This window comes from Carya illinoinensis, chromosome 2, assembly GCF_018687715.1.
Source record: "Carya illinoinensis cultivar Pawnee chromosome 2, C.illinoinensisPawnee_v1, whole genome shotgun sequence".
NCBI classification, from domain to species: domain Eukaryota; kingdom Viridiplantae; phylum Streptophyta; class Magnoliopsida; order Fagales; family Juglandaceae; genus Carya; species Carya illinoinensis.
This window is the reverse complement of record NC_056753.1, coordinates 11,164,115-11,177,500: the sequence shown is the minus strand read 5'-3', so window position 1 is coordinate 11,177,500 and position 13,386 is coordinate 11,164,115. Positions and strand designations below refer to the sequence as shown.

Sequence of the window (13,386 nt, the reverse complement as noted above, 5' to 3'; positions counted from 1 at the left end):
ACCCAACATTGCCCCTCATGGTTGATATTGGCAGCGGTAATGTATTACTTGTTCTTTTGTTCTCCCATTTTTGACCGCTATGGTTTCTGTATATTTTTTTTAAGCAGAAATATCCAATACATGACTATTGCATTTGAGAGGTTTCAATATTACAATGACCACACCACCTTGGTGCGGCCGCGATATTTTCTTAGGCAGTTATGAATAACTTGTGACTTGCACTAGCCCATCTGATAGTGTATGTAATCGCTAGCTTTTGAATGCAAATTTCACGAAAGAAAAATGCACTTGAGAATACCCATCTTAACCCTTTCAAAGCAAAAATTCAAAATAGAAGTTCAACATTTAACCTACCACCCTTGAGATGGGATGGAGGGAGAGAGATGGTGTTGAGGTGATGGGCCGGCGAGTTGACACCAGTGGAGTCGTGGACAGTGGAGAGAGGTCTAAGAGATGAGAGATAGAAACGGTTACGACGAGAGAGAGAGAGAGAGAGAGAGAGAGAGAGAGAGAGAGAGAGAGAGAGAGAGAGAGAGAGAGAGAGAGAGAGAGAGAGAGAGAGAGAGAGAGAGAGAGAGAGAGATGGCGCTGGAGGGTGGAGAAACTTGAAATGAAGATCAGCAAAAGGAAGGAGGGTTTTTTGGGGGGGGGGGGGGTGCTCGGGTTAGGTTTCAGCCCTAACCCAAAATGATGCCGTTTGGTGTATTAAACCAAACGGCTTTGTTTTAATTTTTTTGTTTTTCCTTTTCTAACACAGTTATAAAACGACACCATTTAACTTACTTAAGTTAAATGGCTTGTTTTTATATAAGAATAAAACTGAAAAAACATAGATATATTATGTCGGTTGGTTCACGTGTTCAAACCAGAACCAATTAGACCGATATCGGTTCCTGTTATTTGGACTGCCGGCCAACTGATTCTCCACCATTTTCGGAATCTGGCAGCTGGTTCCAGTCGGTGGCGGTTGGTTCCGGTGGTTCCTGTTCAATCCTAGGGAGAACATTATGGGGAGAGAGTAAAGAAAGTAATAGTACCAGTGGTGTTTATCTAATCATTTCAAATGGCTTCAATTTGAGTGGACAATGTGATTAGGATGTGACTATCACAAGTGAACAAGAATATTAATTTACTTTTCACAAAAACAATGAAGATCAAAACCCTGGAAAATTATATTAAAAGGATAAAGAAGAGACCAAAAGGCAGAAACCAGGGACAAAATTAACGAGTTGGATACAATTATATTGGAAAGACAAAGAAGTGGCCCTTTGGAAAGAAAAATGAAAAAGATAAGGAAGAAGTACCTACAAGCAGAAAAGGGGGACAGTTGATGAGCTAGATTTTATTCTTTAGTTTTTGTGAACTTATTTTGATATGTTTCAACACCTCATGAGTGCAAAGAATCATTTGAGACTACACCTGCTGGTGAAAAGTCAACGATTTAACCAGTTCCGTATAGGGGAACTTTCAAGGGTGTGGTGCATGGGACCGGGGTTTACTTTGCAGGAGTGGGTTCAAAGGGCCCTGATTTGGAGAGGTTCCCTGAAGAAGGAAAAAAAATGATATGTTCCATTGTCAGATTATTTCATTCTTTGGATTTTACTTGTAGATTTGGTAAATGAATTGAATATTTAACCACTTTTTTTTTTTGGGGGGGGGGGGGGGGGGGGGGGGTGGTGAAGGGTCATCCCCCACACTCCTAGATTTTTCTTGGGTGGGGCATCTGCCTATAACATGGTTCTCTCTCAACATAAACCTTGCCCTTAAGCTTCAAAGCAGGCGACGAGTGTGGAAGTGATCGACCTCTTCTCTTGGCACATCTTTCAAAGCCAAATATTTCTACTTATGCATGACCTGTAGAAATTGTATTGCTTTTTATTTTTTATTTTTTGATAAATAACTTAATGCTAATACAACTATATATGTAGTGACCAAATGGAGCACATGCATGCATGAAAAGCATAGTAACATCTGCAATGATGGATGGAATCAGTTTTTAATTGATGTTCTCAATAAGTAATAGTTGTAGTGTCTGCTAGGTGAAATGTTTGTTACAATTGAAACAGAAGTCTTTTGCCTCCCTGTATTGCATTTATTCAATTGAATTTTCTTTATTGAATAACTAGTTGCATGGTGGCTGATGGAAGGCATGGAAATTATCGTGGTATGCCATCACAATCATCTTTGACAAATTTTCAATCATGCAAGCCATCTTGATGGTTTCAGGCCTTAAAATGTGTATCTCAATGGTGATTTTTTTGTTAACCCTCCTTGGTAGGCACAACTAGCATCCTCCGAGGCCTGCCAACCACTCTATTTGCACCAATTGTTCTAACTCACATTGGTATTTTGTGGGGGTTCCATGTTGATTGATTTGGGATACAACTTATTAAAATCTTCATATTTTGCTGCATGGAATTGCACAAATAGTTCTCTTCCAAAGGGTTCATGGTTCAAGACTGACCTTTCCCTTTGTGCACTTGTTGCTGGTTAGCCTCACTCTCCAAATGGAAGGATGTTGAGGTGACTTCTTGTTCAGATAAAGTGTCTTGATACTCAAGGAATTTGGTGAATTAGTTGAGCCACTAAGTTTGATCTATGGCATGGTGGCATAAAAAATACATATTCTGGGAGGTATGAACTGGTGTGGTTCTTTATCACCCCTTTTTCTGTTGAACTAGAGAATGATGGTCCATATTACGAGGATTTGCAAGAGTTCTCTTAAGTCCTTCATCTTATATCCTTTGTCAGCTCTCGGGTTTTAGCCACTTCTAGGTGATGAATTCCCTTATTCACCTCATGCAAGTCAGCCTCAAGTTTCTCAATTCCATCTATGTTGGTTGCCATTGTCTCTGATTTTAATTAATGGAAATCTGGGTGAGGAAAATGAAACGAACCTATACTCACAATAATATTCAAATTTACTGTAAGTAGGACCTCAATGCTGGACAGGCATTTTGGACTTGGGGAAAAAACATTACATCAGCACCATTTATAAGAACGCCCATCTACATGATGTTAACCCACTCTTCACTTACCCTCATATACCCTATGTATGCACCCATGTTTCTTGTGTATGCACAAAAACACACATCCATATCATATACACATGCTTGGCACAATCCACATCGCCAGAAATGTTCTTTCAACTAGACGTGAGCTTTCAAGCATGCCCACATCCCCACCTACATTAATGGTCCACAAACAGACATCATGGAAGCCACAACCCACGTTTTCATGTCTCTGAACATGCAGCTGGTAGCATCATTATGAGTCATTAAAGAGGGGATGGGATACTTATTTTTTTTTTATCTATCTAAGGCTATTAATTTTCTGTATTTATCAATCTAATTATATAATGACATATAAATTCACAGGTAGTGGCCGATTTCTCATATGGCTTGCAAAAAGACACCCTGAAGTGAGAAATTATTTGGGGCTAGAAATACGGCAGAAAGTACGGGAACAAACTCCTTGTGTTACTCTCTATGTGCTTGGGTATTCTCTGATTGATTATTTATAATTACTGGTTCCTTTGTTCCCCCATTTTAAATGATATGAGGACTTAATTTACATGGTAAAATAAATTATCTACTTGCAGCTGGTCAACCGTGCTGACTTCTGGGTAAAAGACCTGGCTCTTTACAACGTGTATGGCCCCATTACTTTATTTTGGTTATAAGAACAAGAAACCGACTGCATACTAAAATGGATAGCTCAAACTCATCGCAGGCATTTCCTGTTTGCAAATGCCATGGTGTCTTTTAATCAACTAGTGTCCACATATCCTGGACCCTTGATGCTAGTCTCAATTCTGGTGAGCGTACCAGTCTTACTGGCATTCAATAAGAGTTGTTCATATTTAATTGCTGAGCTCTTAGGACCATAGATTATCAATACTAAAATTTTCCAGTTCTTTGTTTGCAGTGCCCAGATCCCCATTTCAAGAAAAGGCATCATAAAAGAAGGGTTGTGCAGAAGCCCTTAGTAGATTCTATCATACATAATTTAATGCCTGGAGGACAGGTACCTAGTCTGGACTCAAGCACCGTCTTGGATGATGGGTCTTTATTTTAACGTAGGCAATATAGAAAATTTGTTTAGTGTCTTGATTAAATAATATATTGTTTTATGATTGACTTCTACCAAGTGATGCATACATTGGGCTGAATTGAGAAGGGATTTTGGCCTTTGAAATCCAAACTTTGTTTCATTTGGCCTGGAAAAAAAGGTGAAAAAATAATTAGAATCATTTCATGTAACGTCCAGTTCCAATATCTCTAGGAAAGTGCATTGCCTATGTATGAAACAATTTTTCTGTCATCTTCAATAGACCCATCACCAAAAAAGTGCCATTTAATGGCAATCTGTGTTAATTATTATTAGTGGTGCTGTACATCTCAATTTTGTTGTATTAACAATTATGTTCTTTCAGTTGCAAAATTGTTGTTGGTGCAAATCTTGACATATTTATAAGGAGGAATTTTCATACCTGGATTGTAAATCTTTTCTTGGATGCTTGCACTACAAGTGTGGGGGTTATGAGGAACAAAATCTGTAGATATTACAGAAATATGTATGCGATTCTTTTAGATGATAGATCAAGGAAATATAAAGAAAAAAAATGAGCACAACTGCTGTCATTCTGAAATATTGTCTCCTTTCCTATCCGTACAAAATATCATCCATGAATCATGATCTGCAACTTAAAAAAGAAACCTATAATTCACGTTAGGAACAAAGAGATAACTCTTCTCTCTTTCGTTCTCACTCTTGCTGTGTTGAAGATATCAATGCACTAAAAATTTCACGATAAATGCAAAGCATGTCTAAATCTTAAGATATATGATTGTGATTGAACAGATATTCATACAGTCTGATGTGCTTGAAGTGGCACTTGACATGAGATATCAATTTGATGCTGAAGGGGATGTACTTCATCACATGGATGCCTTGGACCAGAGCGTTTTGTGTGACCAAGAGGGATGGCTATTGAGCAACCCAATGGGAATAAGGACAGAGAGAGAGATTCATGCAGAATTTGAAGGTGCAAGAATTTACAGAAGGATGTACCAGAAGCGAATATATAATTAATCGGTAGGCTCTTCGTGCTTGTATCATGAGTTGTCTTGGAAATGTGATTGTGAAATGACTGAAGCGGTTGCTGAATAGTTCAAGCTGTTCATGTCTGGTGTTAAATCATGTAAGCGTTTTGAATGATTGTAATAGCTGAGAGAAGCTTGGATCGTGCGTACACATCACATGGATTAAGTAAATCATCGATTATTCAGTTATGGGATGTGGCGTCTACCTCTAGGATCAAAGCCCTTGCTGCTGAAGCTAACCCTTAGGAGTTCCATGCAAGATTTTGAATTTGAAGCCAATTGTTCTTTAATTGTGGAATTATAGTGCAGTTTGGAAGAGGGATGGCTTATCCATGTATAGCAGCAATTCTTTTTCATTTATCTTTTGATTGATCTCTGCTCCTCCACACTATATATATGAATGGCTAAAATTACTCAATTGGTCAGGTCTTGGATTTGCACCCCAATGATCACCAGTTTAAATAGAAGTTTACTTGGTCGTTAGCTTTGGGGCCCTACGAAATTAGTTGAGGCTCGCGCAAGTTGGCCGTTAACTTTAGGGCCCTGAGAAATTAGTTGAGGTACGCTCAAGTTGGTTTAAACACTCACGAATATATAAAAAAAAATTATATTTATACACTTATTGATTATAGTTCTTTCAATGTTGCCTTGCACGTTTAGCCACCCCACCACAGTCGCTTGACTAGGGTCATCTCATGGTGGGAGGAGAGATTCCCCTTTTGGGTTTTTATTTTCCTATCAATGGTCCTCGTGAGATCATATTTTTTTTTTTTTTTTTTTTATGTTTTATATTTTGCTCAAACACGTTATTTTATTTTTATTTTAAAATTTTAAAATAAAATTTAACCATTCTCTATTTTTAAAATGATTTTTTAAGATTTTAAAAATAATTAATTTTTTTGATACATGTCATGTCTAATAGTCTATTTAATGGAATTCTCGTGAAAAGACCATCGGCAGACGGCCACCTCGTGGTAACTCGATCTACAGAGTTTTGAGCGCCACCCCATATCTAGATTCTCATACCTATGCTCCCACAAAATGGGTCGCTGTTGTTAAGACGTAAAAGGCTAGTTTAATCATGAATAAAAGTGATTCATTGAATTTTTTATTTATTTTTATATCATAATTAAAAAAAGTAAATATTAATGAATTGATATTTTTATTTATTTTTTAAAAATATTTAAAACTGTATAAAAATCATTAAAAAAATTACATTTGCACTTATCATACATTTTGGTCCGTAGCACTGGCCTTGTTAAGATATATTATAAATATATAAACCTAGGTTTTCTCGTCAATCTAGCCAGCATTGATTTTAGATAATATAAGAATAGAGTTCTCCATTTCAAATTTTAACTTTATAGTTCATCTTAATTAAAATATTTATAAACCTTTAAAACCATCTTATTTCATCTCAACATTCAAATACCATTCAAATATAAATATTTTTAAATTCAAAATTTTAAAACTTTTCATTTAATTATTACGTAATCATTACAACTTTTTTAAATTTTCACACAAAACATAAAAAATAATTCAACTTTTTTAAATTTTAAAATAAAATAATATTAAAAAAATTATACTCTTTATTCAACATTTTCTTTATCTCTCTTTTTTCAAAACTCTATAAAAATTTTAATTAATTATTTTACTACTATTTACAAATTATCTCACTTCTATTTAAAGATTTCTTATCTCATTTTATCTAATCAAACAATAGATAGCAATGCATAGGAGAGTGTTAAAATATTTATAAATATAATAATTGATCTGTTTCCACCATTAAAATTTTTCTGACAATTTAGTGATTTGAGAAGACATGTCAACTTGTGTAGTGGCAGAGCAACGTTGGGGCAGGGGGCCATTGCCCCCTACAAATTTGAAAAAAAAAATACGTGTTAATTTTTTATTTAATAAAATAATATTAATTTATCATGTATTGACCCCACCTCTAAAAATTATTTTGGCACCTCCATAAAATTTAATCTGATATAAAAGTGAAATAAATAAAACACATATCATATAAAATAAAATCCATAATTTTTATTATAAGTAAAAAAAATTTCTAACTATAACTAGTAATATTTCTAACCTCTTTCCATTGTCTATATTGAAAGAGAAATAGTTAAGAATTTTGATTTAAATTCAATACTTGATGATTTTGTTTGTTTAAAAGAACACAAGTTATAATGTTAAATACTCTGTAATTTTTTAAAATAATTTTTTATATTATTTTAATAATATATTATTCTTGATATATCAAATATTTTTTTAATATATAAATTATATTAAACTTATTTTTTTTATTGTAAATCCTCCTATCAGGTTATTATATATCATAATATTTTTTTTATAAAATTAGAATAAAAATTATTTTACGTATATTATTTTAATTTTATTTAGTCCCTAGAATAAATTTCTGGCTGCACTACTGAACTTGTGGTTGGTGATGGAAGTGAAGACCCTGACAATTTTTTAGATTTCTTTGGTAAGTTTCGTTTTCTTATTTTTACGTTTTATAAATTTTGAGATTTCTTGAATTTACTTTTAAATAAATTTTTATGGTTATTTATTGTAACATGTTTTCTAAGTTTTAAATAATTCTTTTTAATCATTTTTCAAAGTTTTTTCGGTTTTTATAAATGCATGCTGAGTGGCAAATCACGTTGGCATAGTTAACATATTTCTAATGAAAATAAAAATTTGATTTATTTAAAAACTATAGAAATGAAAAGATTAATAAAAAATAAATTTTGTTACGTATAAATAAAATCGTATATTAATTTATATATTAATATTAATTTTTTTATATTTAAAATTTAAATTAATATTATTTTTAATAAAATTTATTTTTAATTAATTATATTAAATTAATATATATATATATTAATACGTAATTATATTCGCACTAAATGTTTTCATAAAAAATATGAGAGGGTAATTGGCTTCAAGCAAACCACATGTTCCGAGGCGGACCTCTTGATTGGACTGGCGGATTGTTCGGTGGGCTGGGTCCCTCGTGTTACGGTTATCTTCTGAACATTTTCTTATGTACCATTAAAGAATTGCAAGCAGGTGAAACTAAATAAAAAAATTACATACATATCTTAAACTTTGACGTAGTTTATTGTAAGAATTATTCTATTCCCAAGTTATATACGTCATTTAAGTTATAATAGTTAAATCATAAAATTTTAACTTTTAAATTAAATTATATATTTATTAGATGTTAGATCTAATTTATAATAGCACAATGCTAGGGTCTTCAAATGTACACACTAATATAAATGATTTTCTTTTTCTTTTTCTTTTAAATATGTTTTAAATATCCTTAATCATTAAGGGCATATTTGGAGTTGCGGTAAGAGTCTTAAACAACTTTTAAATATTTTTAAAAATTCTTTAATAAAAAAATTATATCTTTTGAGGATTACATATTAAGGTACTTTTATTTCAAATAAATTAAAAAGTAAGTTTGAAAAAAAAAATCAAAATAATGATTTTTCTCAATCGTGCTTTTCGAGATAATACGGAACGTAATTCGAATTTTAAAAAGATTGTTAATGGACAAAAATATCTATACAACTTTAAGATAATTATAAGTTTCAAACTTTTAAGGATATGATCATAATTTTTAAAAATTCAAATAATCATCATTTTTACCTTAGAAAGTATTTTTTTAATTTGTTTCATGTAACATGTTTGAAAGTGTTTTAAACATATAGTTATCAAACAGAAAATAATTTTTTAATAGTAAAATTTATTACTTAAGTTATAAGTTACAAGTCGTAAAGTTATAAGATATATTTCTTACCGTAATCCCAAAAATGCATTAAAAAAATAAAAAAAAATATAATTTTATTAATAATCACTTTCTTAATTATTAAATAAAATAAAAAATAGATATATTTAATGTACATATTGAAAAGTTATATTATTATTTTTCTTTATAATAATAACAATTTCAGAAGACGATGTCATATTAACGCGGGAACTTTTTAAAGTAAAATTATTTGGTAAGAAATGATTATACATTCGGTGTCGTTAGAGGGTAATCAATACGGAAACCCCGTTATGATATAAAGGAAGCAACGCGTTTATCGTTGATAAATAAAGTGTGGATTCGTTGGGTCTGACGTTAAAAAAGAAATAAAAAAGGGAAAAGTCACGTCGTGAAGTGTGCTTTGAATAGTAGTTGATGTACATCTTATCGAGAGATAAATGCTAGGAAACAACAATAGGGAAAATGTTAGGAAACAATAGGAAAAGGAGTTGAGGCCCGTTCGTCTCAAAACTCTCAGATCGCTTTGATTTTGGCATCCACGATACTCGATTCGGACAATTGCTTCACCGCTTTTTTGCTTGTGGTAATGATCTCATGATTCAATTTTGATTTTCTTTCTTATTTGTTTTCCAATTTCTGTTTTTTCTTTTCAATTATCAAATCCATGCAACAGTTTTTGTTTTGTCTTTGTGCCTATATCTCAGTACGATGCAATTATATTCTCAAAAAAAATCTGCATTATGGAAACATGACAAACACACAACTTGAAGCCAAAGGGAAAATTCTGCAATGAAACGTTTCATTATCATTTGGGGGTGCTAGCATATCATGGAATCACCCTGTGATGTGCCGATTTTGTGTCAGCTTCGGCTATATTTGGTTCTTCATTGATGATCCAGTGAAGTTTATGTTTCTGTTTAAATTCTTTGGAAGTTATGATATTACTAACGTTGAAGCCATGCTATTTTCACAGCGCGTAGTTTGTATTTAGGTTCATCTCTTGTATACTTCCTATGTAACGCCGGATCATAATATTATTCTGACGGCTAGCTAAACAACAGAAGCTAGAGATTGAGATTGAGAAAAATCACAAGTAGAGAAAAACTCTGGGACTAGGGTTTTAAGATAACATAAATCAAAGATGCCCCTTTGAAGCCCACAATCCAGGCTTAAATAGCTAACTAAAAATCGCAAAATTGTAATTAAGACCAAACAATAGAATACAGAATAAGATAACTATGGTTAAAATCTAGCCTTAGAATCCGGAATAAAATCGTTACCAAAGATAAACATTACCATAATAGAAAATTGGCCAAAAATGGAAGAATTAACTGAAAGTAGTGATTCAGAAGGAAAAACTGCTGATTTTGGGCTCGACAAGGGGTCCACCGGGCAGAGCATGGTAACCACGACATGCGGGCCGAAGAGAGCTTTCTGGATTGGGGTCACATGCATGATTCTGACATTTGTAGCCAAAGTTATAGTTAAAATATTAATGTTTCCACTTCTCCTCATCCAACCGAGGGATAAGTCGTTCCTCGCCCAAATCTGCCTCTTCTTGCCCAAATTTATTGCCTCTCGCCCAAATCCTAGGAATACTCATCACTGGGCCTAGATCCTCCTACATCACTATGTACCTGCGTCATGCCTAATTACATGGATTAATAAATTCTTCTTACTTATTTACAAAAAAATATATATATATTGAATTTCAATAGGAAAGATGAACGAGCTTAAAAGTTATGTTCTTGGGCCTTATCTCTCCCTTGGACTTGGTAATATGCTTTTAACAAAATAACAATGCAAATATTAGTTATGAAAATGTATGCAGTTTTAGAAGAATGGAAAATCACATCAAACAGTTAGATTGTGTCAGGCTTTCCCCCCTTTTTTTGGGGTTTTTGTTGGGTTGGGTTTGGCCATTGCTGAGTGTGAGTTTGAGTGGGAATTCTTTTGTATGTCATTTCAGATGTATGAACAAATACGTTTTCATCCTATCATTAGATATTGCATGATTTAGATGAAGTGCTTCTGTTATATCTTTCCTCTATACCTGGTTTCTGGAGATCATTTTAAAGATGGAAAGATCATGTTGAGAAACTTCTCAACCAAGACTCCTTGTAGGTATCCCATTTCCTCTAATTTTATACTCACAAAGAACCAGATGTTTTAGTCACTTCTTTTCTTGTTGTGTATACACATGCATATGTATGGATTGAATCCCCCGTCCCCCATGTATAAAAAATAAAATAAAAAACGCACATGCATATGTATGGATAACATCGCTATTTGATATTGGCTCTGATGGTGCTATGTTTGAAATTTTGTAGCATTAATTCCAAGTTGAAGAAAAATGGAAGGTGGAAAAGACAATCGTGATCACGAGTCTAGTGACAAAGGGCTGTTTTCAAGTCTTGCTGGATATGCTGCTGGACACTACCCTCCACGAGGATACCCTCCACAGGGATATCCACCTCAAGGATATCCCCCGCAAGCCTACCCACCAGGTGGGTATCCACCCGGAGCTGGATATCCTCCTCCAGGTGGTTACCAACCTTCTGGATATCCTCCTCCAGGTGGATACCAACCTTCTGGATATCCTCCCCCAGGTGGATACCCACCTGCTGGATACCCTCCCCAAGGTGGATACCCACCTGCTGGATATCCTCCCCCAGGAGGATATCCCCCATCCAGTTATCCTGGTCCATCAGCTCCATATCATTCAGGTATGATTTCCTTTCACCTTGCAAGCACGAATACTCAAAATACCTGTCATAACCTATCTGATAGTTGTGAGATGGTGAGATATGTATTCCATTCACTTGAAAAATATTGATAACTTTTTTTCATGGATATGGCATAGGTGCATCACAGAAAAGAAAAAGAAAACTTTAGTGCTTTAGAAAGTTAGAAGCCTTCAAGCTTTTAATTTCTATGAATACACATAGGGATAATGGATTATTTGTTCTCTTTTCATTTTGAAGCTTTTAAATTATTTTCATCATCTCTAAATATAGTCTGTAACTCTGATGTTCTTTATTCCTCCTTTAAACAAAGAACTACCATAATATATATGTATTTTAAAATGCTTTGTTCTATTCAATAATTGTGGTAACCTGCCGTTGATTTGTAGTTCTCTTATATCAAATCATATGTGAGTATCAGTCATCATTTCAGTCTTAGAGGACCTTTTTTTATCTTTTTAATTAGTAGTCTTAGAGGTAGGGTTCCTTTTTTTATAAGGTAGGTTTCCTTTTCTTTTTTCTGAACTCATAAAAAAGGTCTTAGAGGATCTTAATTTCCATCCCTGCTTTCCTTTGAGACATATATAAGGGCAAGGGCTAAAGTTTGCCCTCATCACCATTTGTGTTTCGTCTCACTGAAAGACATTGATGCTGAGAATGAAGTGTTTTTCTCTTAAATAAATTAAAAAAAAAAAATCACCAAGATTTTTCCGTATTACCACTGAAATAAAGATTCAACAACATTTGAATAGACCAGAAATGTTTATTGGTGATGTTGTTTGGAATCTATTGCATAGGGATTGATCAAGTGTTATTTTAGTCTCCTGCCCTGCTGATGGAAATTTTATTTAGTATTCAAATGGACATGATGCCTACGTGTTTCCTTATAGCCAATCAAACATCACAGGTGTTAAAGACATTGTTAGTAGAGTTGTAGCTGCCCTTTCGCTTCATTCCTTGTGATCTTTTCTGGTAAACGATTATTACAGGGCATGGATCCGGTATGGGAGCATTGCTAGCAGGGGGTGCTGCTGCAGCAGCTGCTGCTTATGGTGCTCACCAGCTCTCCCATGGTGCTCATAGTCTTGGACATGGGGGTTTCCATGGCTTTGGTCGTGGAAAGTTCAAACATGGCAAGTTTAAGCATGGGAAATTTGGCAATCGCTGGAAGAATGGCATGTTTGGTAAACATAAGTTCAAGAGATGGAAGTGATACAGATGTAATGTTCGTGTGGAGCTCAAGGATTTCATGTTATTATTCAAAGGGTGAAGGTTTGCTGTTATATTCTTCTAATATTTTCTTTCTTGTGGTACCAGAATAAGTTCTTAACATCTTTTTTATGTCTTTGACAAAAATGTAGAGTGTGTTGTTTATATGATTGTGGTTGCTTTTGTCTCCTTAACTAGAAACAGATGTAAATGTGTCCCATGAAAGAATGAAAAAAATGCTGGCTTTGGGTTTTTTCTTTTTTTTTATACCAATCAGAATGTCTGTGTCCTGATAATACGTGTGATTTCTGAATGAATGTGGCCTTCTGCACTAATGAAGCATTTTGATAATCGGCCTCTCCCTCCAATTGCTGCCGGCGTCCAGCAGCAAGCCCAAGGTCTCTCTCTCTCTCTCTCTCTCTCTCTCTCTCTCCAATTATTGTGCGTGAATCAAGAATAAGAACAAGTTGGATTACGATCATGGAGTGCTAGTTAATCGGGAGCCTGCCCTTGTTAGCTGAGTGTTTAGATGAACATCGAA

At 34.0% G+C, this 13,386-nt stretch overlaps 2 protein-coding genes across 3 annotated transcripts in view; both read left to right on the top strand.

Annotated features, from left to right (window-relative positions):
- Positions 1-5,465, top strand: part of LOC122300106 (tRNA (guanine-N(7)-)-methyltransferase) — a 6,249-nt gene extending 784 nt beyond the window's left edge. Inside the window, exons 3-8 of one of the 2 annotated variants that reach the window (XM_043110514.1) lie at positions 1-36; positions 3,378-3,457; positions 3,602-3,651; positions 3,733-3,817; positions 3,928-4,026; positions 4,864-5,465. The exon at positions 1-36 is cut by the window's left edge and continues 40 nt beyond it. In XM_043110514.1, the coding sequence (XP_042966448.1) occupies positions 1-36; positions 3,378-3,457; positions 3,602-3,651; positions 3,733-3,817; positions 3,928-4,026; positions 4,864-5,094 (581 nt within the window). In that variant the 3' untranslated portion in view covers positions 5,095-5,465. Of the gene's footprint in view, positions 37-3,377; positions 3,458-3,601; positions 3,652-3,732; positions 3,818-3,927; positions 4,061-4,863 lie in introns of both variants that reach the window. The other variant, XM_043110515.1, reaches the window with a different exon arrangement.
- Positions 5,466-9,254: 3,789 nt separating this feature from the next.
- On the top strand, positions 9,255-13,098 carry LOC122300105 (glycine-rich protein A3). Its single transcript, XM_043110513.1, has 3 exons — positions 9,255-9,475; positions 11,223-11,618; positions 12,626-13,098. The coding sequence occupies exons 2-3, from the start codon at positions 11,246-11,248 to the stop codon at positions 12,847-12,849; spliced, it is 597 nt and encodes a 198-aa protein (XP_042966447.1). The 5' UTR covers positions 9,255-9,475; positions 11,223-11,245; the 3' UTR covers positions 12,850-13,098.
- The last annotated feature ends 288 nt before the right edge of the window (positions 13,099-13,386 follow it).